Source organism: Hyperolius riggenbachi, chromosome 4, assembly GCF_040937935.1.
Source record: "Hyperolius riggenbachi isolate aHypRig1 chromosome 4, aHypRig1.pri, whole genome shotgun sequence".
NCBI lineage: Eukaryota > Metazoa > Chordata > Amphibia > Anura > Hyperoliidae > Hyperolius > Hyperolius riggenbachi.
The window spans coordinates 221320736-221348217 of NC_090649.1; the positions used below are offsets into that span (position 1 = coordinate 221320736).

The 27482-nt window shown below is 45.1% G+C and overlaps 1 protein-coding gene across 5 annotated transcripts in view; it reads left to right on the plus strand.

Annotated features, from left to right (window-relative positions):
• The window catches only part of CILK1 (ciliogenesis associated kinase 1), a 166084-nt gene that overhangs the window by 58145 nt on the left and 80457 nt on the right, over positions 1-27482 (plus strand). For all 5 annotated transcript variants that reach the window (XM_068281365.1, XM_068281367.1, XM_068281366.1 and 2 more), the window contains exons 9-10: positions 2096-2404; positions 24523-24716. In XM_068281365.1, the coding sequence (XP_068137466.1) occupies positions 2096-2404; positions 24523-24716 (503 nt within the window). The remainder of the gene's footprint in view (positions 1-2095; positions 2405-24522; positions 24717-27482) is intronic.

A 27482-nucleotide genomic window follows, 5' to 3' on the forward strand; every position in this document is an offset into this window, starting at 1 on the left:
GCCGCCGCTCCCCCACTCTAGCCGCCGCTCCCCTCTCCCTCTAGCACGTCAGACCTCGATCAGGCGGCGACCAATAGTGCGGGCGCTAGGACCTAGCACACCGCACTGACATGCGGAAGTGACATCACTTCTACATATAGAGCGGGTGCGTCCTGCGCCCGCTCTTACTGATCGGGTTGCCCGCTGATCCTGAGGTCTGACGCTGGGCTGCTGCTGCTGGCTGCAAGGTGAGGGGGGAGCGGCGGCTAGAGGGGGGGTCCCTGTCACTCACTACCTAAAGGGGGTCCCTGTCACTCACTACCTAAAGGGGGTCCCTGTCACTCACTACCTAAAGGGAGTCCCTGTCACTCACTACCTAAAGGGGGTCCCTGTCACTCACTACCTAAACGGGGCTCCCTGTCACTCACTACCTAAAGGGGGTCCCTGTCACTCACTACGTAAAGGGGGTCCCTGTCACTAACTACCTAAACTGGGTCCCTTTCACTCACTACCTAAACGGGAGTCCCTGTCTCTCACTGCCTAAATGGGGGTCCCTGTCTCTCACTACCTAAACGGGGCTCCCTGTCACTCACTAGCTAAACGAGGCTCCCTGTCACTCACTAGCTAAACGGGGCTCCCTGTCACTCACTAGCTAAACTGGGTCCCTGTCACTCACTACCTAAAGGGGGTCCCTGTCACTCACTACCTAAAGGGGGTCCCTGTCACTCACTACCTAAACGGGGGTCCCTGTCTCTCACTGCCTAAACGGGGTCCCTGTCACTCACTACCTAAACTGGGGTCCCTGTCTCTCACTGCCTAAACGGGGTCCCTGTCTCTCACTGCCTAAATGGGGGTCCCTGTCACTCACTACCTAAACGGGAACATGGGTGTGATTAGGCAGGACATGGGTGTGGTTATGTGGCTGGGCGCAGTTAATTTAACCACTCCCATAGGCGCCAGAGAAAATCTTGCACCCAGGTGCCAGGCACCCCAAGCTCACCCCTGATTTTAGTCCACATTGTGGAGCTCTGCACATCTATTGCAGGTAGTCCATTTGGGTGCAGCCTCTGTTTGGAAACGCTGCCAATGTCTCCTGCCATATGTGAAGAATGTCAATATTGTACCCAAAGTCTCACCATGCTTGACAGTAAGCAAGGTACCCTTGTCTTTGTGCTCCTCACCTAGTTACCACTACTCACTCTTGACACCATCTGAACCAAATACTGTATGTTTATCTTGGTCGCATCAGGACACATGGCATGGCTCCAGTAATTAATGTCCTTAGGCTGCTTTTCTTCAGCAAACTGTTCTTCTGTGTCATCTTTAGAAGAGGCTTCCTTCTGGGACGACAGCTATGCAGATCAGTTTGATGCAGTGTGGTGTGTTTGGTCTGAACAGTGACAAGCTGACACCCAGCAACCTCTCCCCCCCCCCCCCCCCCCCCACCACCACCACCACCCCAACTTCTGCAGCAATTCTGCTTCATCTAATTTCAAAAGACAGCCTCTAGATATGACACTGAGCATGTGCTCTCAACTTCTTTGGTCAACTATTGCAGGCCTGTTCTGAGTAGAATCCTGAGTTTTCCAGGCTAATTTTATTTATTGTATTTATAAAGCACCAATATATTACACAGCTCTCAACATTAGTTAAGGTTACATACAATATTTAGGGGTGACATACAGCATTAAGACAATACAGGAATACATGCAAACCAGATCACGCAGCACAGTATGAGTACAAGGTAATGCTTAGTCAGTCACTGGATGGGAGCATGCCAGTCGAGTTCACTCAAGAGTTCACTCAGATCCATAGATTGGTGTACGGTAATAGAGGTGCATGAACACGTAGGAGACACAAGGAGGAGGACCCTGCTGAAGGCTTACAATCAAGAGGGAGAGGTAGGGACACGAAAGGTAGGGGACCAGAGTTCAGCTGCGGGTTTAGAGCACCAGTGAGGGAGGGTAGGCCAGAGTGAAAAGGTGTGTTTGAGGGCCTTTTTGAAGATGTTGAAGGAGGGTGCAAAGTCATGTTTAGAGGATGCATATAAAAAAAATATGCCCAGCTTGTTTTCCTCTCTTTACTGTGTATTTATACAAATATTTTTTTGTGGTAGGCCCTCAGGCATCCATATTTCCATGTGGGACAAGCTCTTGGAACACCTCAGAGAATTCGAGAATTAACAAAACCACAAAAGGACTTTCAGGAGAAGCAAATTCCATTACATATCAAGCCTGTGCCACCTCCCCAGCCTCCTCCCAAATGTCATGCTCGAATCGCCTCTCGGGCACTCCAGCAAAGTCAGACAAATGGACTTCCCTTTAAGCTAAGTACATCTGTGATGGATTCCATAGATGGTTCGCTGGAAAGAGGCCCCATCAGCCATCCACTTCTTCCTACAATAGGCAACCAAGCACCAGCACTTGTAAGTAATATACACTATATGCGAGTTTTCTCCATAATAACTATTCCTTCATCACAGGCAGCTTTATTCATAAAGCTAATGAAACTACTGCAGACATCTGTTTGTATAATACTTTACCAAGTTAATTGCTCAACTGACACAAAGTCACTCATAAATTTATGTCAAGACCAATTGTTTGTGCTGATTTTTCCTTTCTTCATTCCTATTTAACAAACATTGCACACCTATGTCGTACCACTGGATTTTATTTTTTTTTAACAGTTAAACTTTATTTATTTTTGTAAGGAGAAGACAAAGAAGAAAAGTACAGATTTGCACAATCCTATTGCCTTTGGTAACAATCAGTGTTCATATAAAGTGTTGACAGGATTTCCATGTATATAGGTTACATCATTGATACAAAATCATTCATAAATCAGTATCCAGTATATATAGCCAATGAGATAATACATGTCTGGAAATTAAATTCCAACTTTGTGCAAGTAGAGGATAAGGAAGATAGTTGAAAGAATACAAGAGAGAAAGAAGGTCAAAAGACCAGAAAAGTAAAAGTGTGGAAAATAGATGTTGTCCGTCACAAGCCCAGGACCCCTCCCCCCCCCCCCCCCCCCCTCCCTAACATCAAGGATATTGATATAGCATTTTACTCTAGGATAGGGATGAAATTAGGATCAGCAGGGTCCATTATTCTACTCTCCCATATACCCCATATTTTGGTAAATTTCTTGGGACAACGTCTATTTAAGTATTATTTAAGTATGTGGTCCTGTATAATGGAAGTCCATTATTGATCGCTTTGGCCCATAAGCCAATAGTTGGTACTGAAGGTTTTTTCCATAATTTTAGTATTTCCTTTCTCACTTGAAAGCAAAGTATTCGGACCAGGGTTTGCTTATTCTTGGAGAGAGTGATCCTCTTGAGGTGTCCCAGTAATAAAACAGGTATTGTAAGGGGTAAAGAGGTTTGCAGCAGTTTATTAATTAATGCAAGCGCATCTTTCCAGAATGAGGCAATTCTCGGACATGTCCAGAAAATATGTATGAAGTCCCCCAGTTCGGTTGAACACCTCCAACATCTATCCGAGTTTGCTCCGATCATTTTGTGCATTCTTTCTGGAGTTAAATAGACTCTATGTAAAAATTTGGTTTGGATTAATTTGTCACTAGCTGAGATTACTGTAGTGGGGAATTCCATTAGTATCATGTCCCAGTCTTTAGTGTCCATTTCAGGAACATCAGTCACCCATTTACGATAACATTTGTCGAGTCTGTGATTATTTGAGTTTATTAGTTCTGTATATATAGCTGATAGAGGCTTAGGAAGGTCCTTAGTCAGCAGGAGCTGTTCTAGCTTATCGGTTTTTATCCGGAAGGTTGTGATCTAAACTGTGATCTATGAGCGTGACGTAATTGTAAATATCTGAAAAGATGTTTATTTGGAAGATTATATTGTTCTTTAAGGTCATTAAACACGAGTATAGACTTATCACTTTGAATATTTGCAATGTTTTTAATCCAATACCTGGCCCAGATAACAGGATCTGGAATAGTGGAGAAGTGCCATAGTTGTGGATTTCCCCATAAGGGCGTATAAGGGGAAAGGTTGCCTGATTTTAAGAGGGGGGCTCTGGCCGCCTTCCAAGCTCTCCAAGTGGTTGTCATGGGCATCGTAGCAGCATTAGATTTAGAGCCTCTATACGGAAAATTGGTTAGCTGCTCATATGATCCCAATATCACTGCCTTTGTGTTTATAGCTGGGTTTTTGTTGTCCTGGGAAAACCACCATCTGATGGTGACTAAGAAGCCCAGTAATATTTTTGGAGGTGTGGCATAGCCAGTCTGCCTCTGTGTTTAGGAAGCTGCAGCATATCCAAAGCGATACGCGGCTGTTTCCTAGCCCAAACAAAACCCAGCATAATTGTGTCGAGTTTTTTAAAAAACGATAGAGGGAGCCAGATGGGGCATTGGCGGAATAAATATGTAAATTTTGGGAGAAAAATCATTTTCAGGAGATTGATTCTACCGATTGGAGTGAGTGGGAGCCTATTCCATACTGCACATTTGGTTTCTAGTTGGCGGACAACGGGATCTAGATTAACCTCCTTAGCGGTAACCCCATACTACATACGGGGTAGCCGCCGTGGAGGATCACATGGCCCCAGGACGTTTTTTTTTTTTAATCGGTGCATTACGCTTTAGCTAGCAGTTCGCTAGCTAAGCGTATGCACAAAGTTGCTCCGGTCCCCCGCGATCGCCCGCAATAGCCTCCGTTATACGTACCCCCCAGCCAGGGCCGTGCCGAGGCAGAGGCGAGAGAGGCTCCAGCCTCAGGGCGGAGTGTAGGAGGGGGCGCACAACTCACTCAGCTATCATTCCCCTATTGTATTAGAAGCAGAGAGAAATAAGAAAAGGGGATACATAGCAGTGCCTGCAAGCCAGATAACGAGAGATTAAGGTGTTGGGGGCCCTGGAGCCTCTTAGTCTAATAGCAATCAGTGTGTGACGGCTGGGGTGGGAGGAATGGAGGGGCGCACTTTGGTGTCTTAGCCTTGGGTGCTGAAGCACCTTGTCCCGGGTCTGCCCCCAGCGTTCCCACGCCGGCGCAGCTGCCCAATCAGCTCCAGGCTTTGCGATGACGGCGATCGGGATTGCGGATGACATCGATGACGTCATGACGTCCTCTCCGAGTGCCATAGCAATGCCGGAAGCCGATCAGGAAACTGCGCTTTTCGTGGGATCGTGGCGAGGTACGTATAGCCAGTGGCGATCGGCGGGCATGGGGGGGACCAGAGCAACTTTGGCCATATGCTTAGCTAGCGAAATGCTAGCTAAAGCATTTAAAAAAAAAGAATTTTAGGCAAAAAACCTTCCGGCGGACGCAGCGTCAGAAACTGCTTTCCGCCAAGGGGGTTAAGGAATTTATAAGACTGAAGGTCTTTAGTAATTTGAATATCTAAGTATTTAAATTGTGTTACCACTTTGAGGGGACAAGCAGGGCTTGGTGCCATTTGTGATGGAGCATCTAGCAAAAATAACGATTTAGACCAATTAATTTTGATGCCCGACATCATTCTAAATGTATCGAATAAACGTAGGGCAGCTGTCAATGAGCTATCAGGATTTCTCAGGTAGAGTAATACGTCATTGGTGTATAGCAACATTTTCTCATGAAGGTTGCCTAATTTTAACCCCTCAACTAATGTAGATTGTCTGATAAATGCCACAATTGGCTCCATAGCAAGCGCAAACAGGCTTGGTGAAAGCGGGCTTCTCTGTCTGGTACCTCTCTCCAGACCGAAAAAGCATGAGATCACATTGCCTGTCCTAATTTTAGCCTTTGGGGTATCATAGAGTAATTGAATCCATTTTATAAAATTGTCACCAAACCCAAATGTATGCAGTACGGCCCACAAGTATCTCCACTCAACCGAATCCAACACCTTTTCGGCGTCGAGGGAGGCTATCGCTCTTTCCCCAGAATTAGAATGAGAGGCAGCGATATTGGTCAGCAGTCTGCGTATATTAACCTCCTTGCCGGTTATCCCGAGCTCAGCTCGGGGTAACCTGCGCAGGAGGATTTCTCAGGCCCCGCTGGGCCGATTTCCATGAAATAAAAAGGAGCACACGCAGCCGGCACTTTGCCAGCCGCGTGTGCTACCTGATCGCCGCCGCAGCGCGGCGTTCCGCCGCGTGCAGCGGCGAAAGAGGGTCCCCCCAGCCGCCCGAGCCCAGCGCAGCCGGAATAAACAGTTCCGGCCAGCGCTAAGGGCTGGATCGGAGGCGGCAGACGTCAGGACGTCGGCTGACGTCCATGACGTCACTCCGCTCGTCGCCATGGCGACGAGGAAAGCGAAACAAGGAAGGCCGCTCATTGCGGCCTTCCTTGTTACTTTTGATCGCCGGAGGCGATCGAAAGTGCGCATCCGGAGCGCCCTCTAGTGGGCTTTCATGCAGCCAACTTTCAGTTGGCTGCATGAAATAGTTTTTTTTTAATTAAAAAAAAACCCTCCCGCAGCCTCCCTGGCGATTTTAATAGAACGCCAGGGAGGTTAATGTCCGTGCCCTTACCAGACATGAAACCAGATTGGTCAAAATGTATTAACGTTAATATAACTTGGTTCAATCTGTTGGCTAAGACCTTTGCCAAAATTTTAGCATCGGTATTCAGCAAGAATATTGGCCTATACGACGAGCATTGTAATGGATCTTTATCTGGCTTAGGTATTACCACTGTCAAGGCTTCAGACATGGAAGGCAGGAGAGCCCCCCCAGCAAAGGATGAATGTAGAGAATCCTTTAAAGAGGAGCTGTTAGGTATAAGGTCTCAGAGAAAAAAAACACATATATCGGTAGCTAAATATTGGCTGTACTTACATTACATATGCATTTCACTGTCCACGTTTGGATTTCACAGAATTTTTATATAGTATTTGCAGAGATTGATGCTCCTGACAGCTCATGGCAGGTTCCATGCTTGTCTGTCTTGTATGAAGCCAGTTGTGATGTAATATCCTCCCTTACCCTGCTTCCTGATTGATGATTCTTTAGCCCTCCCAAGTTCCAGCCCTCAGACACTCCCACCAGTCTCTGGTCTATCGGGGCATATTGTCTGTCACTCGGGGGGGGGGGGGGGGGTGCAAGGGGGTGGGGCGATCATGCTTTCAGTGTGGGGGGAGGCTGTCAGATGAACAGAGGTGAGCCGTTTTAGTTCTATACTGGGAAGTCCGGATCTTTTCAATGATTCGAATCGGATCATTGAAAAGATCCGAATCTTTGAATCATTTGCAGCAGAGTGAGAGAACCTGCAGTTCCTGATTCATTCCAGACATCCACTGTGAACCGAATCTTGGATGATTCGACTCACAAAAAAGATCCGGATCAAAGATCCGAATCGTTCATGATCCGGACAACACTACTGTGCAGTGAATATTAATTAGGCATTTGGCTAAGAACAATAGCGGACTAGCAGCATACAGGATCTTCTCAAAAAATTAGCAAATTGTGATAAGGGTCATTATTTTCTGTAATGTACTGATAAACATTAGACTTTCATATATTTTAGATTCATTACACTACAACTGAAGTAGTTCAAGCCTTTTATTGTTTTAATATTGATGATTTTGGCATACAGCTCATGAAAACTCAAAATTCCTATCTCAAAAAATTAGCATATTTCATCCGACCAATAAAAGACAAGTGTTTTTAAAACAAAAAAAGTCAACCTTCAAACAATTATGTTCAGTTATGCACTCAATACTTGGTCGGGAATCCTTTTGCAGAAATGACTGCTTCAATGCGGCGTGGCATGGAGGCAATCAGCCTGCGGCACTGCTCAGGTGTTATGGAGGCCCAGGATGCTTCGATAGCGGCCTTAAGCTCATCCAGAGTGTTGGGTCTTGCGTCTCTCAACTTTCGCTTCACAATATCCCACAGATTCTCTATGGGGTTCAGGTCAGGAGAGTTGGCAGGCCAATTGAGCACAGTAATACCATGGACAGTAAACCATTTACCAGTGGTTTTGGCACTGTGAGCAGGTGCCAGGTCGTGCTGAAAAATGAAATCTTCATCTCCATAAAGCTTTTCATTTTATTGGTCGGATGAAATATGCTAATTTTTTGAGATAGGAATTTTGGCTTTTTCATGAGCTGTATGCCAAAATAATCAATATTAAAACAATAAAAGGCTTGAACTACTTCAGTTGTAGTGTAATGAATCTAAAATATATGAAAGTCTAATGTTTATTAGTACATTACAGAAAATAATGAACTTTATCGCAATATGCTAATTTTTTGAGAAGATCCTGTACTGTAATGCAACATGTGCACTGTGAACAGAACATTGATTTTTCAGTGCTGTGAGTTGGGCTGCGTTACAGGCTGCTGTAACATGAGCCTGTAACGTCCTACTGTGAAAGCAGCCTAAGGGCTGGAACCCACAAGAGCGTTTTTTTGAGCATTTTGGCAGCGCTGCGATACGCTAGCGTTTTGCCAAAACGCTCAGCTGATGTTAATGGATGGGGCAACTTCCACAGGAGCGTTTGCGTTTCCCAGAAACGCAAACGCAGGACCTGCAGCATTTTGGGAGCGTTAGCGCTTCAATGCAAAGTATTGAAACGCTAGCAGAAACGCTCAGCAAAACCTAAACTGAGCGGTTTTGCTAGCGTTTTGCGGTTCAGCACACTGTAACAAAATTAAAAATAATTCACAGGACCAATCAGGATAAAAACGCAAAACGCAAAACGCAACACAACCGCTGAGCAAAAAAATACACTGTTGCAAAACGCGACCGAAAACGTGCATGAATCCGCTTGCAAACCGCTCAGACAAAACGCTAGCGGTTGCGTTTTGCGTTTGCGGTTTTCAGTGGGTTCCAGGCCTTAGGGCGGGATAGGGAAATGAAGAGGAGCACCAGGGAAAAGAAGCAGCCCCAGCATGCTCTGCAGTATCTGTTATGCGGCCTCCTTAGGAGCTTGGGGAAAAGGATGATTGCTATTCAGCCAACAACAAAGTAAGAGAGATTTTTAACTTCAGTATTGCCTTTTTGGTTTCCTTCTAAACTGTTTAACACAGGAGAATAGAGGTTTAAATTAGCTTTTGTAGCCTAACAGTTACTCTTTAAGTGAGATGCGATCATCTTAATGTATTGCTTATAGAACTCAGTTGGGAATCCGTCTAGTCCGGGGGTCTTACCTATTTGCATATCTTTATTTGCATCTGATACCTCAGTAATTGTGTAGAGTAGCTCAACATCCTCTGGTTGTAGAATAGGCAGATTAATTTCTGCTAAATACTCTTCAAGCTCCGCTTTAGAGGCCGTTAGTCTACTGGTATACAAGTTAGAATAGAAATTAAAGAAGGCTTCATTAATTTTGTCAGGGTCGTTAACTATTGTCTGTGGGTCTATTTGCAGTTGTGGAATGGCAGTCATAGTCTGGGCGTCTCTAGAGAGCCATGCAAGCATGCTCCCACATCTGTCCCCTTGCTCAAAAATTCTTTGTTTTTGTTCTAGCAATCCTTTTTATGGTAATATCAACTCTATAGAGTTCTAGGTGTTGCAAAGCTAGTTGCCAGCGCCAATACACCTCTGGACTATTTGTACGGATAAACTCAGCCTTAAAGGCACAATTGAAGGTAAAGAGGCACCCTGGTTGAAATAAAAGCATCTAAAAACAGCTTAACCACTTGACCTCTGAGGGGTTTTACCCCTTGAACACCAGAGCAATTTTCACCTTTCAGCGCTCCTTCCATTCATTCGTCTATAACTTTATTATTACTTGTCACAATGAAATGAACGATATCTTGTTTTTTTTTTTTTTTGCCACCAATTAGGCTTTCTTTAGGTGGGACATTATGCCAAGAATTATTTTATTCTAAATGTGGTTTAATGGGAAAATAGGAAAAAATGTGGGAAAAAATATTATTTTTCAGTTTTCGGCCATTATAGTTTTTAAATAATGCATGCTACTGTAATTAAAACCCATGAAATGTATTTGCCAATTTGTCCCGGTTATAAAACCATTTAAATTATGTCCCTATCACAATGTTTGGCGCCAATATTTTATTTGGAAATAAAGGTGCATTTTTTTCAGTTTTGCATCCATCCCTAATTACAAGCCCATAGTTTATAAAGTAACAGTGTTATACCCTCTTGACATAAATATTTAAAAAGTTCAGTCCCTAAGGTAACTATTTATGGGGTTTTTTTTTTATTGTATTTTTTTTTTTTTTTTTAAATTACAAAAAAAAAAAATTGGGGAGTGTGGGAGGTAATGAGTTAATTTATTGTATATGTAAAATGTTTATGTATATGTAAAATGTGTTAGGGTGTAGTTTTACTATTTGGCCACAAGATGGCCACAGTGAGTCTGTTTACATGCGACCTGTAAGCGTCCGGAAGGACGCTTACAGGAAGCAGTAGGAGGCTGGCCACATCACAATGATCGCGATGTTTCTCAGAGAAGCAGCAGATCATTGCGGGGGCTTAGATCAACGAACGGGAATGGATTTCTCTCCGGGCGAGCTGGCGGCGGCGTGCACGAGCGGCGGGAGCGCGGACAGCGGCGGTAGCGCGGAAGGTACTGATTTCTCCGTCCTTGGTTTTTTTAGGGGGGAAAAAAGGGACGGAGAAATCCGTACCACGGGAGTTTAAGTGGTTAAAATCGAGGAAATAATATGAGGTGGCTTATCTCAATAACAAAATCCTTGTATATGACAAAAGATTTTTATCTAGCACAGGCAAAGGGAGCCATATCGACTTGTTCATTTGGCACTTTTATTGGCCTGATGAAGCGGGCTTGGACACGCGAAACGCGTTGCCTGTGCTAAATAAAAATATTTTGTCATATACAAGGATTTCGTTATTGAGGTAAGCCACCCCATATTATTTCCTCGATTTTAAGCTGTTTTTAGATGCTTTTATTTCAACCAAGGCGCCTCTTTACCTTCAATTGTGCATAGCTATACCCCCAAACAATCTGTGTTTGAGGGGTGGTGACAGACCACCTGTGGGTGCCCCACAGTGGACACCTGTCCCTACTTTTTCAAGGAGAGCGACCACATCCAGGTCCCGGCTGGGACTACCCCGAGTGGAGTCGGGTTTATGGTCTCCACCTGCTTCCTACGGTTGGTTGCCCTTGCAACCTCCTTTTGTGAGTAGTAATTTATTGAAATTCCTTTTTTCAATTGCATATTAATATACTACACTATTGGGCTCCCGTATTTGTCTCCTATATTTTTTTCCCTGCAAGGTGCTGAGACACCCCCACTACACTACATCAGCCTTAAAGGGAACCAGAGACAAGCTGAAAAATGGAAAAAGATTTCATACATACCTGGGGCTTCCTCCAGCCCCATAAGCCTGGTTCGCTCCCACACCGCCATCCTCCGCTGCCTCTATCGCTGGTACCGGGTCCTGTCACTTCCGCCGGACGCGACCAGTTGTACGCATGTGCAGGGGCTCCCTCTGGCTTTGTACGCATGCGCCTTCGCAGTACGGAGGGAGCGCACTGTGCTTGCGTCGACTGGCCGAAAGTACGGGACCCGGTACCGGCGGACAGAGGGGCGGCGTGGGAGTTATCCAGGCTTACGGAGCTGGAGGAAGCCTCAGGTATGTATAAATCTATCTGTTTTTTGTCTCTGGTTCTCTTTAAAGGATCTATTTGTTTTTTGTCTCTGGTTCTCTTTAAAGGAGTCATCAGGGATTTTTAAACAAAATAAACGCAACTTCCCTCGCCGCACCTCTGCCGTCAGCCGTTCGCCGGAGCTCCGACCTGGTCCCCGGCGATGACGTCAGAGCGAGGTCACTCTGTACTGCGCCTGCGCGAGCGGCGCTGTCAATTACCGCCATGTGGGCCGGAGCGGACTGCGCAGGCGCAGAACTACTGCGCCTGCGCGGTCCGCTCCGGCCCACGTGGCGGTGATTGACAGCGCCGCTCGCGCAGGCGCAGTACAGAGCGACCTGGAGGTGCGGCGAGGGACATGCTGGGAGCTTGGGGCTGGAGGAAGCCCCCGGTAAGTAGCGTTTATTTTGTTTAAAAATCCCTGATGACTCCTTTAAGTTGCGATCTGATCTGACAGGTGTATTTTAAGCTCATAGATTCACTTGCAGTCTGTAGGCTCTGTGGGTTCATTGCTTGTGCACCACTGCCTTCCATGCTGTATTATATCTTTATGTAAAGGTTATATGTGTATATTGCGCATCACTCAAGACTATTGTATTTTTACAATTCCTTCACTCGTGTCATATTTCAGAGTCTATTATGAAGAGGGAAGGGGGGGGGGGAGGGGGGTTGCGCAGTCTATTATACCTCTTACTGCTCTACTGTGAATTTTCCGCTTAAATACAATAGCATTCTTCAGATCGCTGTCTTGATGTTTCATGTGTGTGCTGCACAGCATATAGTGCCATTATATTTGAAGTGGAGTGGTGCTTGTTAAGCCACCATTATAACTGCACCTTCGCTATTTAAAGTATACCTGACCCAAGAGCTACCTAAGCTAAGCACAGAACTGTGTTTATGTTGGATACACATACCTTTGCGCTTTGTCCCTTCCGTTCCTTGTCCCCACTTGGTCTCCATAATCACTCTTTGAAAAAATTGATTTCTGGCTAAGTCGCTTTTTCACACAGGAAAAGGCGGGCTTGCCCTAAATGTTTCCTCCAATCGCCCTCCCATTCCCTTCTCTTTCTCTTCTCGTGTACCTGAGACAAAAATAGTCTCAGGTTTCATACTTACCTGGGGCTTCCTCCAACCCCCTGGTTGCCACTCGGTCCCTTGCCATCTCTCTGGGCCACTCCTGTTCCCCGGCTGGATGCTCTGGTACTCTGGCCAGACACGCACGCTCCAGTCATGCTCCCGCGGCTGGGAACGCTCTGTGCCTACGCAGTGACTACTATTCCTGATGGTTATTTCCAATGGAGCCTGAGCTGAAAACCGCTAGTGCCCTGCACAGGCAGGTTACTCTTGTTGTTGTTTAAGGCCCCTTTCCCACCAGGACGTTGCGTTTTAGGGGACGTTATAGGTCACAAAAAGTGCCCCTAACGCAACGCCTGGTGGTGTTGGAGGAGGACGCTACCTAGAGCTGCGTTAAGCAGCTCTTGGTGCGCCTTTTTTGTTCTATGCGCTGCGGAGACCACGTGATCGGAACACTCCGCATCACGTGGTCCCGCCAGCCAATCAGCGGCCGCTCCAGGAAGAAAACACTGCAGTGCAGTGAATATTAATTAGCCATGTGGCTAAGTACGAAAGCGGACTCTCTGCTCCTCCGCTCCTGACAAAAAACCCCATTACTGAGCATGTGCACACAGTCTAACGTGGCTAAAGCCATGTAGAACGCACAGCATGCTGCACTTTCTTTGAATGTCCAGCGTTACACTGTAACGCAACGTGGGCACTGTGAACAGCCCATTGATTTTTCATTGCTGTGAGTTGGGCTGCGTTACAGGCTGCTGTAACGTCAGCCTGTAACGTCCCACTGTGAAAGCAGCCTTAAAGCAGGCTTTTGCAAACAGGGTTCCCTGGAACTCCATCGATCTTTGAGTACTCTGCAGGGACTTCTTGGCATTTTCCCCCATTGTGGTGGTGGTGGAAGTATGATAGAGCACATTATAATGGGGGTATTGTAAAAAGAAGCACATTAATAAAAAGCTCTAGAATAAGGAGACACTGTAATAGGGGGTAGGGAAATAAACAGCCACACCTACTTTTAAAGACCATGCTTCCTGCAGTATAAATGCAGGGGTTCCTTGAGATCCAATACTGATTTTCGGGCATTTCCTTGAGATCCATAAATGATTTGCAGGGAATTCTTAAGATCCAAAAATTTTTTGCAGGGTTCCTCCAGGGTAAAATGGTTGAGAACGACTGGTTTAGAGTGTAAGTTAGTCCCAGAGCTGGCTGAGGAGAACAGGGGAAGCCTCATTAGGATCCAGAGGCTTGCCCATCCCGAGGTAAGTATCGCTGAGTCACCTCAGCCTTACTTGTAAACACAAGTGAGCAGAGGATCATGTTACAGCTAGGCAGCTAGGCAGGGAAATAAAGAGAAGAGGAGGAAATATTATAGATAAAAAGAACCCCCAGCATGCAACTGAATGGCAATGGCTATTAAAGAGAAACTCCAACCTAGAATTGAACTTTATCCCAATCAGTAGCTGATACCCCCTTTTACATGAGAAATATAATGATTTTCACAAACAGACCATCGGGGGGCGCTATATGACTGATTTTGTGCTGAAATCCCTCCCACAAGAAGCTCTGAGTACCGCGGTACTCTGGGCAAACTGCCACAATGTAACAATGTTCACAGACAGGAAAAAGCTGTTTACAGCTGTCTCTAACAGCCAAAACAGCTAGGAGCAGCTACATAACCTGCCCACAGTAAAAATGTCACCATGTAATAAATGTCAGAATGTAAATCGGGGAGAGGAAAGATTTTACAATGAGCAAACACTGACTAAATCATTTATACATAATTATGGTAAAAAATGAAGCACTTTTTTTACTACATTATTTTCACTGGAGTTCCTCTTTAAGGTCAGTAGCTGTTTTTTCTCTCCACTGTACTGAGGCATGAGCTTGTGTTCTAGCAATTTTGATAGCCTCAATATAATGTCCCCGCAGAAACGCCTTGACCTCATCCCATACCATTTGTGGCGAAGTTGTGTCTGGATTAGTGACCAGTACAATTTAAGTTTTCGCTTGATGATATCGTCAATTGTGGGATCCGAGATCCAGTGCTTAGAAAGTCTACACACCGAATAATTTCGTCAGATGCCTAGTTGTAAGGTTAATTCTAAAGGTGCGTGGTCAGATATTCCTCTTGCTAGGAAATGAGCGTTCCTAATTTCGGAGAGAACATCGCTAGATACTAGGCTTAGGTTTATTCTAGACAGGGTTCCATAGGAAGCAGAATGGCAGGGGTATTCTTGCAGTGTGGGATGTTTCCATCTCCATGCATCTGTTAAGTTGCAAGTATCCAGCCATTTACTGAAATCCAGGTTGTCTCTACCTAGTGGGATCGTGTACCAAGTTAAAGTCACCGCATATAAGCAGTTTCTGCGAGGACATTTGAGCAGTTAGTGAGATTATTTTGTCTAGCACGGTTAGATCCGCAGGAGGAGGTAACAACCAACACCAGCTTTACATTATGAATTGTGGCGTGTAATATTATATATCTCCCACCTGGATCAATTTTAATATCATGTAGCTGAAAAGGTAAGTTTTTTTTATTCACTAAAATCATTACACCTCTAGAATAGGATGAATAAGTAGCATGGTAAGCTTGTGCCACCCATGGTCTTTTAAGAGCTAAAATGGTTCCACCTATGAGATGTGTTTCCTGTAACAGGCAGATATGAGGAGATTGTTGTTTAAGGACATTGATAACTAGAGAGCGCTTTATTTTAGATCCCAAGCCTCTGACATACCACAATATTAGTTTAAGAGATGCCATTTAGCACATACATAATAATAGGAGTTAAATGTGACAATTTGAGAAATACATTATATATCCACCAAAATCGATTCCATCCCAGGAATGGTGAGAGCAGGAGGGGAACTCAAGCAGGAGACGGACAACAGAAGACAGGAAAGAAATAGAGGAACAAGAGAACATTATAAAACATTCTGGTGTAGTACGACAAGAGCACATTATACAACATTCTGGTGTAATACAGAAAGCACCAGTAAACCCAACCCAACACCCACCCCACATCCTGTAATAGGAACCTGAACATCAGGACGTCTTGTATCCCAAATGAGAACTGTAACTCAGAGAACCTTCAGTCCTAAAGAGGACTGGGAGTAACACTACTAGTAATTCTAACTAGTGGAGAAAAAAAAAATAAAAATTAAAGAACAGAAAAGAAAATATAACTACAAAAACAAAGAAAAGTGGTGCTGTGGAAGGCTTATCCGGAAGTCCGCTAACCAGAGTCTCCCAGCTGTAATGCTGGGGGTAGAACTCATCAGAGCAATAATATTTCGCCTGTAACTAATAATATATGGTGAGAAATTCTGACACTCCAGTCAGTAGTCAGATTAGAAAATCGGGTTATGGGAAGGGATATGGGAGTATAGATTGGGGGAGGGGGAGGGAAATAAGGGGCTGTATAATGAATTGTAAAGATTTATGATCCCACTACATCTGCCTAGAAATAGAAGAGCATGTAGTACGACCCAAAGCCTCACATAGCTGGGGTAAGGGAAGATATGAACCTAATCCCTGTCTGCAGTTCTCGTTCATTCCCAGGGCCGGATTTGTACTTTCCAGCACCCTAGGCCGGCTGTCACCTACCGCCCCCCCCCCCCCCCTCCATTCTGTCCAGCTCTGACTAGTTTGAACGGGGCCCCCTCTGTTTTGCTGCTTTGCCCCGTTCAACAAAGAAGCAGTGCATGCTCTGTCCACTCCATGTAATTTTGTGCTCCTGTCTGCATGCACAGCAGGCAATAGTGTTCTGGGCTTGCATACTTCAGAAATTATGCTCATGTATGAACACTCAGCAGCACTTGGCAAGTACACATACCCATAACACTCCCTGGGCTCCTGTGCACATGCATACAGGAGTGCAAAATCACAAGGAGCCCCAGTGGACAGCGCTGCTTCTTTGTCCTCTGTGCGACTAGCTGCAGTCAGAGCCACAAACGGGACAGAGCAGTGCAATGCAGAGAAGCCCATCCAAAACAGAGAACAGGTAAGTAGAAGGATCCAACACTACACACACTGGCATATATGTAGTGTAATGCTAGGTACACATGATGCAATTTTCTGACAGATTTACTGTCAGGTCGATTATTTCCATCATGTCTGATCTAATTTCAATTTTTCGATCAATTTGCTGTTCACTTCTATGAAAAAACATTCAGAAAATTGATTGGAAAGCATATCGGACATGTTGGAAATAGTCGATGTGACAGTAAATCTGTCAGAAAATTGCATTGTGTGTACCCAGCATAAGCTCAGGTGTACTTTACACAGTGACAATTCAGCACTTAAGACAGATCTTAAAATCAGTCAGCAGGAAGTTTTGTAACAGAATAACACTTTTTATTGGCTAACCAAAAGAAAAATAGTGAGAGCCGTCTTCAGACTTTGTTACTGTATACAAGATGTTAGGCACACAGCTATATATACAGTCAGCAGGAGATCCATTGTTTGTTTTGTAAATGTAAATAAATGTAACACAGTTGTCATTCTGTTTCAAAACATCCTGCTTTCACTGATGGTCAACACAGTAGTTTGCTGGCAAAAAATGCCAGGAAAGAGTTAAACTGTAGCACAAAGAATGTTGTTGTCATTCTCTAGGAGGAAAAAAAAACATAAATTTTACAGATCTGAGGTCTTTAACAGCACTGACCTACTAGTAATAAACTAACATCAGTCAGGGAGAGGGAGAGCTGCTAATTCCTGCCCGGTGAATGCGTGCTGCATGAGAAAAACTAATGGGAACTCAAGAGTTCTGCTACTTGAGCCCATATATTTTTCTTCTCACAGCAGATTGTTAGTCCCCTCATCATACAGGTGACAGCAGATGCTGACTGCCATAACACACACTTTGCACAAGTAAGAGAGATGCAGGGATCTCTGGAATTCAGGCAGACCAGAGCAAAGCAGGAGAGGTGATTTACTTTGACATGTGACCTCTTATCTCTCCAAGTCCTGCGCCCTGCTGATTTTTATCGCCCTAGGCCTTGGCCTCTGTGACCTTCCCAGAAATCCGGCCCTGTTCATACCTCCACTCCTAAGTATGTGGAATGCTATAAGGCTTACTTGCAGAGCCTAGATATACATATATATATAATATATAATCATTAAACATATACATAGTATATAATAAGGCAGAAATCAGGGACGTATTACTGTTGAAAAGCGGGACATATTCATATATAGACCTGGGATAATCAGGGTCCAACTCATGCATATATACTTTTACATTCTTTCAAAAACATTACAAGTATATGAGAGTATCATAGATAACAGTGATTTAATCAACAGTTTTCTATTCACTTTTCCCATTATCGTTCTCTGAGTAGAGAGTGTATAATGAGTACCTTGGCTTAATTAATAGAAGCAACCCTAATATTTTGCCAGTTTGTTACAACTATACGTTGCAGTATCCCCTGGAGTGCTTTCAAGTAATGGTAAAGATTAATGGTACGCTATTTGTTATCCTATACTGCCACCTAGTGGCTGTATGAAGGAAGAGCAGAGGATTGTTAATATGTGTGTACAATTTGGTAGAGAAAAATCTCGAGGGGCACTGCGAGAGAGCCACCAAAGCAAAACTGAGATCCATAGCCAGAATTAAACAAAGAAGTCCACGATACTATTATCCAGAACCAAATATGGATGGGTTCAGTAGAGGGTTAGTTAGAGGCTCTGCATCAGGGAAGTGGGGGGTTAGGGGGGGGGGGGGGGGAAGAGAGAGTAATAGGGGGAAAAATAAAGACCAGCTAGAGTGTTTCCACCCAGTAGGGAGCCGAGCACCAGCACCGTTAATGTCAAATTAGTAAGAGCTATGCTTAAATTGAGAATTCAGTGCTCGCACTCCACTCCCCAGCAGGTCCAGACAGTTGAACTTACTGCACATCCTCCTATATATACATAAGTGCATGAACGTTAGTTATTAGTCTTAGCGGTTCTAGTAACACATGTAATGGTATAGCTAGTTTTTAAAAAGGACATTTGAGGCATTTTATAGTATAAGCGTTGCAGAAAGAAGGTGTACAAGTATAGCTGTGCTACATTTCGTAATATAACACCAAGTTAGTGCAGCCATTGGCAGTACGTATGAGAGAGCTTGTGGGTGAACTAAGAGGCAGTTTAGCATAGGCGCGGGAATATTTCACACTTTAGCATTTGAATTTCCAGTTGTGAAGGTGATCCAGGTCATTATTTAATCCGTCCAGCCGAACAATAAAGCAGGGAAAAGTTCCATCATTAGTGTAATCATACAGCATGTCATAAACATATTGCCATGTGGAGTAAAGTCCAGCAGATCGAGTATAAAGATATACTGCAGTGGAAGTTAAAGCCAGTATTATGCACAGAAAGCCCACAATGAAATTTAGCTGCTTAAAATGGCTGCATGGTTCATAGCTATGCTGCAGAGATTATCATTCAGCTGCAGTCCATATACTGGCTTGCAGAATGCCCTATCAGTACATCATCCACAGGCTAGTTATCAAAACAGTTGAGGCAGGGAACACACTTGACTGTTTAACTCATGTTAATCAATGTGCTAGTACACACTTACTGTGTTGTTCGCGCGGAAAAAAAACTGACATTCTGCATCCTGATTCTGCACATTTTGGCAGTTTTCTGTATCCATTCCATCAGCTGCTGTGAAAAAAGGCGCGAGTTTTCCTGCATGGAAACACACTAAGTGTGCAGAAAAAGTATGCAGAAAAACGCACGCGGAAAACTGAAAGTCAAGTGTGTTACCTGCCTGAAAGTAAACCATACCTGTGGTAGGCACAGTAGCTTTAGTGGAAATAACTAAAGCGACATTTAGCATTAGTCGGGTGGAGGGAGGCCACCAAGCCTCCAACGGGCATCAGCAGTTATGTAACGTAACTTGCTGAACATAATAACAAATAAAGTTCAGAACTAACCAATATCTGCATAAGCTAAATAAGTGGCAGAAAGAAACACTGGCATAATTAACTTAGCCATTTCTGGGTGCAGGTAGGGCCTCCAGCCATGTCATTGCCTCCTCAGGTTTTTCAAAGAAGAGAACCGATTCCCCGTCCTGGACTCTCAACTTAGCAGGGAACATCATGGCGTACTTGATTTGGTGCTCCTGCAGCTTTGTTTTTACTTGTTGGAAAGTATGCCTGAGCTTCTGTGTTTCGGCTGTATAGTCTTGAAAAATCATTAGGCGAGCGTTTCCCAGCTTGAGATCATTTATTTTCCTGGTGGCAGCCAGAATCGCATCCCGATCCCTGTAATTAAGCAGGCGGAAGGTGAGGGGTCTTGGGTAGGCGCCTGGAGGCCCTGGAGTGCTGGCATTCTGTGGGCCCTCTCTATAACGAAGTGAAAGGAGAAAGTAGAGGACAGCAAAAGATCCTTGAGGAGGTTTTCAGTATAGGAAGCCACATCCTGACTCTGCTCCCTAACCCCAGCAGCCGCAAGTTGTTCCTTCTGTTTCTATTTTCTGCATCGTTGGCGCGGGCCTCGAGTAGGGACAGCCATTTGCTAATATCTAGAATGGCGGCCTCGTGTCCCCTGAGCGTGTCTTCAATGTCAGATGTGCGGCGCTCGAGATTAGTTGTTCGGTCTCTGACATTTGCTAGGTCTTGGCGGAGCAATCCAAATTTAGCCTCCATGTGGTAGATTTTTAAGGTGAGAGCGGACTGGCAGGTTTTGATAGCGTCCAGCAGCTCGGCTGTGCTTGGGAGCGTGATGGCCTCCTCCATGTGGTCCTCCACCATCTCCTCAGTATTAATCGGGTCTTCCGCCGGGGCAGCAGCTTGCATCTTCGGTGTCACCTTAGGAGGATCGGGAGGGTGGGCACCCTCAGTTTTCTCTTTTCTCCTTGTTTGCCGCCCATGTTCTCGTATGGAGCAAAATGATGCTGTGCTCTCTGAGGACGGGCCGGACCAGTATAGCCAGAAGTGCTCGGTAGTGCCTCGTTTATGTCCGCCGATGGTGCTGGCCGGGTACACCAGTCCTCCCAGGGTGTAAATAAGGGGTGCAACCAAAAGATTGGAGCAGATTAGAGCGTGCTCTGAGTTAAGGAGAGCAGGTATGGAGAGCCGGGCAGCGAAGCTCCAGAGAAAGCCGTCTGCTCAGATTGCCATCTTGGCCACGCCCACCACTGGATTTCTAGTTAAAAAGAAATTTTTTTTTTTCTTTAGAAAGTTAGTGCACTGGGACGCATAGTTCATCACACATATCAAAGGCCTATACCAGGTGCTTTCTGGTGTGCATGCGGGCATACAATATATCTAAGAAGGAATGTGTTAAACCAGGATTATCAGACTCTGAAACTTTCAATAATAAATGCCAGAAATCTGCATCATCTAACACACTGGGCCCGATCCAATTTCTCTCCTAGAAGATAATTTTTCATCTTCTGTTTAAAATAACTTTTTGCACTCTAAAGATTACCTAATGTAGGTGAAAAAGTATTTTCTTGCTTGCTTGTGGCTTAAAAGGCATGTTATTTATAATGTGAGAATATCACCTAGGTTGAAACTTAGGAGAAAAAGTGAATTGGATCGGGCCCATTAAAAGGAAGGTTTCCTACCTATCCTGGCCACTCACAAAGGGATTATTACATAGTACTGGTAATTTTCAGACCAGTCCTATTTAGTCATCTGTGGCAATAATCCGTTCTACAAGTACTTTTAGAGAGTATGTCTGTGGATATTACATTTTCCTTGCAGTTATTGATAAAAGCAGACGTGACCCGGGCGACTCATGTAACCTATGACCCAGACGTCAGCATACAGGTGCGCACGCTCGCTCGCTCCCCAGCGCATCTCCTCAGTATGTGCTGCTCAGTACAGTGGAGTGCACACGCCAGAAGGCAGGAGTGAGGAGAGCAAGCACGCATGCGCCTGTATACCGACGTCATTGAGCACGACCACAAGAGTGCTGAACGGACATACTGCACGCGTGCGGCTCAGTTTTTCCAAGTCATAGGTTACGTGAGTTGTCCGGGTCGGCCTGTCCGAGTGGGCCTTGCTACAGGAGAACGGCGAGTGACGGGAGAGAACAGAAGGCGCTGTAAGTATTTATTTATACCACCCCACCCACAACATATGCTGAATTAACCAGAGTTTTTCAGCTCTGGTATCCTTTAAACCATGGAAAACGCGGGGAGCAGGCATATACTGTCACCTGTGCCGATGCTTACTACTCCCCCCGTTCTACTCCCTTCTTCTAAGTCGCTGGAGTCAGGATGACTGTGCAGGTGCTGGCCGGGAGCATACTGCGCATGCGTATGATGTCATGTGCATGGCATAGTGACGTCATACAAATGCGCAGTGTTTCCCACTTTAACCATTCAATTCCACCTCCGATACATGTTAAAAAAAATCAATGTATTGAACAGGAATAACATTTGTAACGAATACCAATTCAAAGAAAAAAAATATCTCAAACGTTACCAGTTGAAAAAGATTTAGAACCTCTTTAGCCAGATGCCACCATTTAGCTATTAGATGGCTGCCTAGCTATTCCCAACCTTCTCCCCAACTACCCCCTCCTCACCAGAGCAGGTCTTTGTGTAAAGTATGCGGTATGTTTTCCTGTCTAATTGTAAGGATCCGCTCCTCTCGGCCGCAGTATGGTCTGAGGCGACGATTGAGGTAGAGTCAGCTGACACTTAGCAGGGTTTTATTTTAATAATATGAAATTATAGTTTCTGACCCTGCCTGGGATTGAACTCTGGTCTCCCACATCAGAGGTGGTGTGCTTTACTACTGTGCTATAGCTAATACTCTCAGAAAGCTTTGCTGGTCAGCATTGGGTGGGTCAGCTGGCCTGTTGTGGTCCTCTGTTTCAGCTGATCCCACTGTCAGCTGATTTATGCCTGCGTGTGATTGGCTGTTGTGTGCATGTGGCCGGCCACTGATTGGTTGCATGTAGTATATAAGTCTGCTGAGTGCTTCCTGTCATTGCCGTGATAGCGTTAGCTAGTCTAGCTGCTGGGTGCGTGTATCCTGGTTGGAAAACTATTCTTTATTGGATTACTCTGATTTTTGACCTCTGCCTGATTTTGGACCCTCCTTGCTCGCTGCCTGAACTGACCCCGGAAACTCTCGACTACTCTCTTGCCTGCTCCTTCTGTACTGTGAATCTCGGACACCTGTGTATGACCCCGGACTGTTATTGGACTCTGCTTTTGTTTCTTGTTTGGTGTTGGTGATCTATCTATACCCACCCTGCATTCAGCCTCAATATCTTGCGCCCTAAAGGCCTGGATGTAACCGAAGTCGGGTAGGTGTTGTCTCTCACCTCCCATTCAAGCGGGGACGCGCCACACGGTTGCCAGACCTTACACTAATGTACCGTATATACTCGCATATAAGCCGACCCCCTACCCCCCCCCCCCCCCCCCGCCTCAACTTTTACCTCAGAAATCAGGAAAAAATCATTGACTCGCATATAAGCCGAGGGTAGGAAATGCAGTGGCTCCTAAGTTTCAGTAATCAAAGTAAGTGCCAATAAAATTAAATTTTAAATAACATTGCACACAGGATAGCCTGAGCCTCACAGTGCTCACACAGTACAGTTCTCCGGCCTACGTACATTGCCCAGCCAATGGGCATTCACTTAGATAGATAGATAGATAGATAGATAGATAGATAGAAAGATAGATAGATAGATAGATAGATAGATAGATAATATAGTCATTCAGAAGCTGCAGCAAGCGGATCTGAACTCAGGACTTAATCTCAGCTCTAAAAGATACACAACAGCATAATAAACTTTCAAGAAAAACCTTTCTTTGTTACAGCTCATACAAATCCTGCAATAAATCTGCAGTGTATCTACTCCCTGCTTTCATGGATGAAGACATTAACATCCTGTGCTTTTTAAATAGGCTTATCTGCCATGGGAGTCAGCTGTCACGGGAGAGATCAAATTACAACTTGTGGTTAGACACTAATGAGTGGGAATTAGACAGGCTAAACTCTGTAAATACCTTAGGGGTGCATTTCTCTCCCTTTTCCTTCTGTCCTGTGCAAGTGTTCAGGTCCACTTTCAGCTCTGCCCCCGCCTCTTGATTGGAGGGATGGATGACTGAGGGGTGATGGAGCATTGCAGCCAGCTTGTGCATGATGAGATTCGGATGTCTGCCCTATAGAGGATTAGCCGTCACGAGTCCCTCCGCATTTGTTCCACCATCCGCATTATTGGCTGAGGAACGTAATGTCTATTAGCGGGCGGCAGCGAGGGAGAGCAATACCGGTAGTTTAATTCAGGTCGGCGGAGGAGCGCTCCTCCAATCAAGATAGTTGAGAGAGAGGGAAGGAGCGCTCCTCCAAACAAGAGGCAGGGGACAGAGCTGAAGGAGTGCTAATCCAATCAAAAGGCAAGAGGCAGAGCTGAGAGAACGCTCTCTCTCCTGTGCCTTGGAGGAACGCTCCTTTCCTCTCTCTCAGCTATTTTGATTGGAGGAGCGCTCCTTTCCTCTCAGCTATTTTGATTGGAGGAGCGCTCCTCCGCCAGCCTGAATTAAACTAATGCTGTCCCGTGCCGCTTACTGCCGCTTACTGCCAACCAATTATGAGGTTGCGGCTGGAGGAACAAATGCGGAGGGACACGTGGAACCAGCGTGCCTATAGGGCAGACATCCGAACCTCGCCATTTAAAGGCTGGCTGCGAAACTCCATCATCACCGCTCTGCTTGTCTGGCCACTCGGGGGCACAGAAACAGGTTAGCCCAGACGTAACCATGGCAGGCTGGCAGATTGGCTCGCATATAAGCCGAGGGGTGGACTTTTGAGCACATTTATTGTGCTCAAAAATTTGGCTTATATGGGAGTACATACGGTACATCCCCTAATGATGGCATTACAGCAGATCGATCTGTTGGCCTAATATATTTTGTTTATCAGTATTAACGATTCTTGCAAGAACTACCTTTATAAATTATTTTTCTTTTAAGAAAACCAGCTTCAATAAAGAGATTATAAATGCAGACTTGAATGCAAAGAATAGGAGACGATGGGGGAATATAACCAAACCGCTGAAGGGACCTGATGACTGGGATAAATTCCAAGATCATGATATCCATTCCTCGATCACTAAGACTGAAGTAAGGAGTGAAAAACATCAATCAAGTGATGAAGCCCTTTATAGGTAAGCTGAACTTATGCAGCCTTTGCTCTCTTGTAGGCAGAGGTGTGAATACATTTGGGGGCTGCCATATTTATTTCCTTTTAAACAATACCAGTTTCTTGTCAGATATGACAATGTCAGAAACAACTGAACGGCATATGCTTGTTCAGGGTCTATGGCAAAAAATATTAGAGGCAGAGGATCAGCAGGCTAGCCAGGCAACTGGTGTTGCTTAAAGCGGTATTGTCACCATAAAAATCAAATTTCAACAGCAACTGGTCTGAGTGTATTAAGTGATAAAGATGCTAATCCTGCATTCAAAACTTGCAAAACTTTTTCTGCTGTTATGGTTTGTAGTTATCACATACTTTATGAGCACTTGCCCTAGTGCCAAACAGTGCCAAAAAGTTGAATGCTGGGAGTTCTTTTTATCTATAATATATTCCTCCTCTTCAATTTATTTCCCTGCCTAGATGATCACTTGTGTTTACAAGCAAGGCTGAAGTGACTCAGTGATTGGATGTGTAAATAAAAAAAGACTCTGGGAGGGGGGCAGCTAATGAATACACAATGAGCAAGAGAAAGGAGGGGGGAAAACAAGAGTCAGGGAGGATATGATGTCAGCATTAGCTTGGCAAGATGGCCACTGCCTAGAATAGGATTTTCTGCTTTTCCTTTGTAAAATTCACAGGAATCATTACGTGGATAGCACAATACATCTGTTCTGTAAGTTGAAGTAGTATTTATCTACTTATATATGTGTTTTTTATTTCTAGGTTAGCATGGGTGTCGCTTGTTCTTTAAAAGAAAATACCAACAATGTGGCAGCCTCCATATCCCTCTCACTTCAGGTGTCCTTTAACATTGAGTTGGATTTACTAAGGTTTTAAAGGGAAGGTCCACGCAAAATAAAAAAATGAGTTTCACTTTCCTGAGGCTTCTACCAGCCCCCTGCAGCCATCCTGTGCTCTCGTAGTCACTCACTGCTGCTCCAGTCCCCCGCTGGCAGCTTGCCGACCTCGGAGGTCGGCGGGCCGCATTGCGTACATTTTTACGCATTCCCGTTAGTGTAGGAACATTAACACATACATTTTTACGCGTTAGTGATGCAATGCGTAAAAATGTACGCATTGAACCACTAACGCGTAAAAATGTATGTGTTATTGTTCCTACACTAGCGGGAATGTGTAAAAATGTACGCAATGCGGCCTGCCGACTGCCAGCGGGGGACTGGAGCAGCAGTGAGTGACTACGAGAGCACAGGATGGCTGCATGGGGCTGGTAGAAGCCCCAGGTAAGTGAAATTCATTTTTTTATTTTGCGTGGACCTTCCCTTTAAGTGAATGATGAACATTAGAATGCAGAACTAACTCTGCAAACATGACAGTAAGATTGTATTTAAAATAAATTCCTGTGTGCATATATCTGCAATTTCAGTCACAGAAATGTGAAATCGTGTGACCATTAACAAACCTCACTATGGTATATGACCCAGATTAGGGTTGAAAGCTCACACAGAATGTATTAATCCAGGCCAGGTTAGCATGATCACCCAAGTTCTTCAATGATCTTCAGTCTGGGTGAACCGTTAATAAATGATGATGTAATGAGAGGTGGGATTTACGATTTTTCCTTTTTAACAATAACATTTATTGGAAAAGCTGGCATGATGTAAACAGCGTATACACCTGATGTCAATATCAATGAAAAAGTTATACAGTATCAATACATTAGAATATCTATATCTTAATGGTAATACAAGCAAAACTGTAAATTATACTAGTACTCAACCATAAGGAACAAACCATAGATACGGAATTTGCTATATGGATGTGACAGCTACTTCAGCCCCTGGTTCTGTCCCAGTGTATATAATAATTCATAAACATGGAAAAATATATAGTCAGGGCAGAGAATCAGAGAAGAAAGAAGTGCGAGGGAGGAGAGAAATTCCTGGTCCCAGGCCCAAAGCAGACCACATCAAGAATAGTACACCAAATACAATGGGCAGGAGAAAAACTAGGTGCCTATTTCCAGCTCTGGAGCAAAAACCTCCATCCACTCATCCCATGTCTGTTAAATTTCCCTGGACAATTTCTGTTACGGTAGGGGATTTTATAGAGGGGCAATACTTTATTGACTGGCATGATCCAGGATTGGAGCGTGGGCACCTGAAGCATGTTCCACTTTATGGCTATTTCTCTTTTGGCATAATGATACAATAGTCTTAATCAGGGGCGTAACAATAGGGGATATAGCCCCTGCACTCTCGGGGGAGGGGAACCCCTCCGGGGACCCGCTCGGGGCCGTTTTTTTGGGGGGGACAAGAGAGGCCGCAGCATGGGGGGAGAGCATTGCACATTGGCGGGGGGAGGGGGGCAGTCCCACCCCCCTCACCTCAGGCTCTCCCCTCTGCACTCTCATCCTGCATCAATCACTGGCAGCAGCTGAGGCAGCTATACATGCCTCCATCCACCGCGGAGGTCTCCGATCGCTATTTCCTTCCAGCGGTGGATGGAGCTATGGGCTTGATTCACAAAGCGGTGCTAACTGTTTAGCACGGGTGTGCTAAACAGTTAGCATGTGAAGTGCCGTTCGCTGACTTTTGCGCGCGCAAAGTGCCGCGATTCGCGCGATCACGGACTTTTGCGCGATCACGGACTTTTGCGCGCACAATTTGCCGCGAATCGAATGCCGGGAGCGCTGAGGGTAGAGCCTGTGGTGGTGGAGGACTGTCCCCCCCCCCCCCCTCCCCGCCGATGTGCAACGTTCTCTCCTCATGCTGCG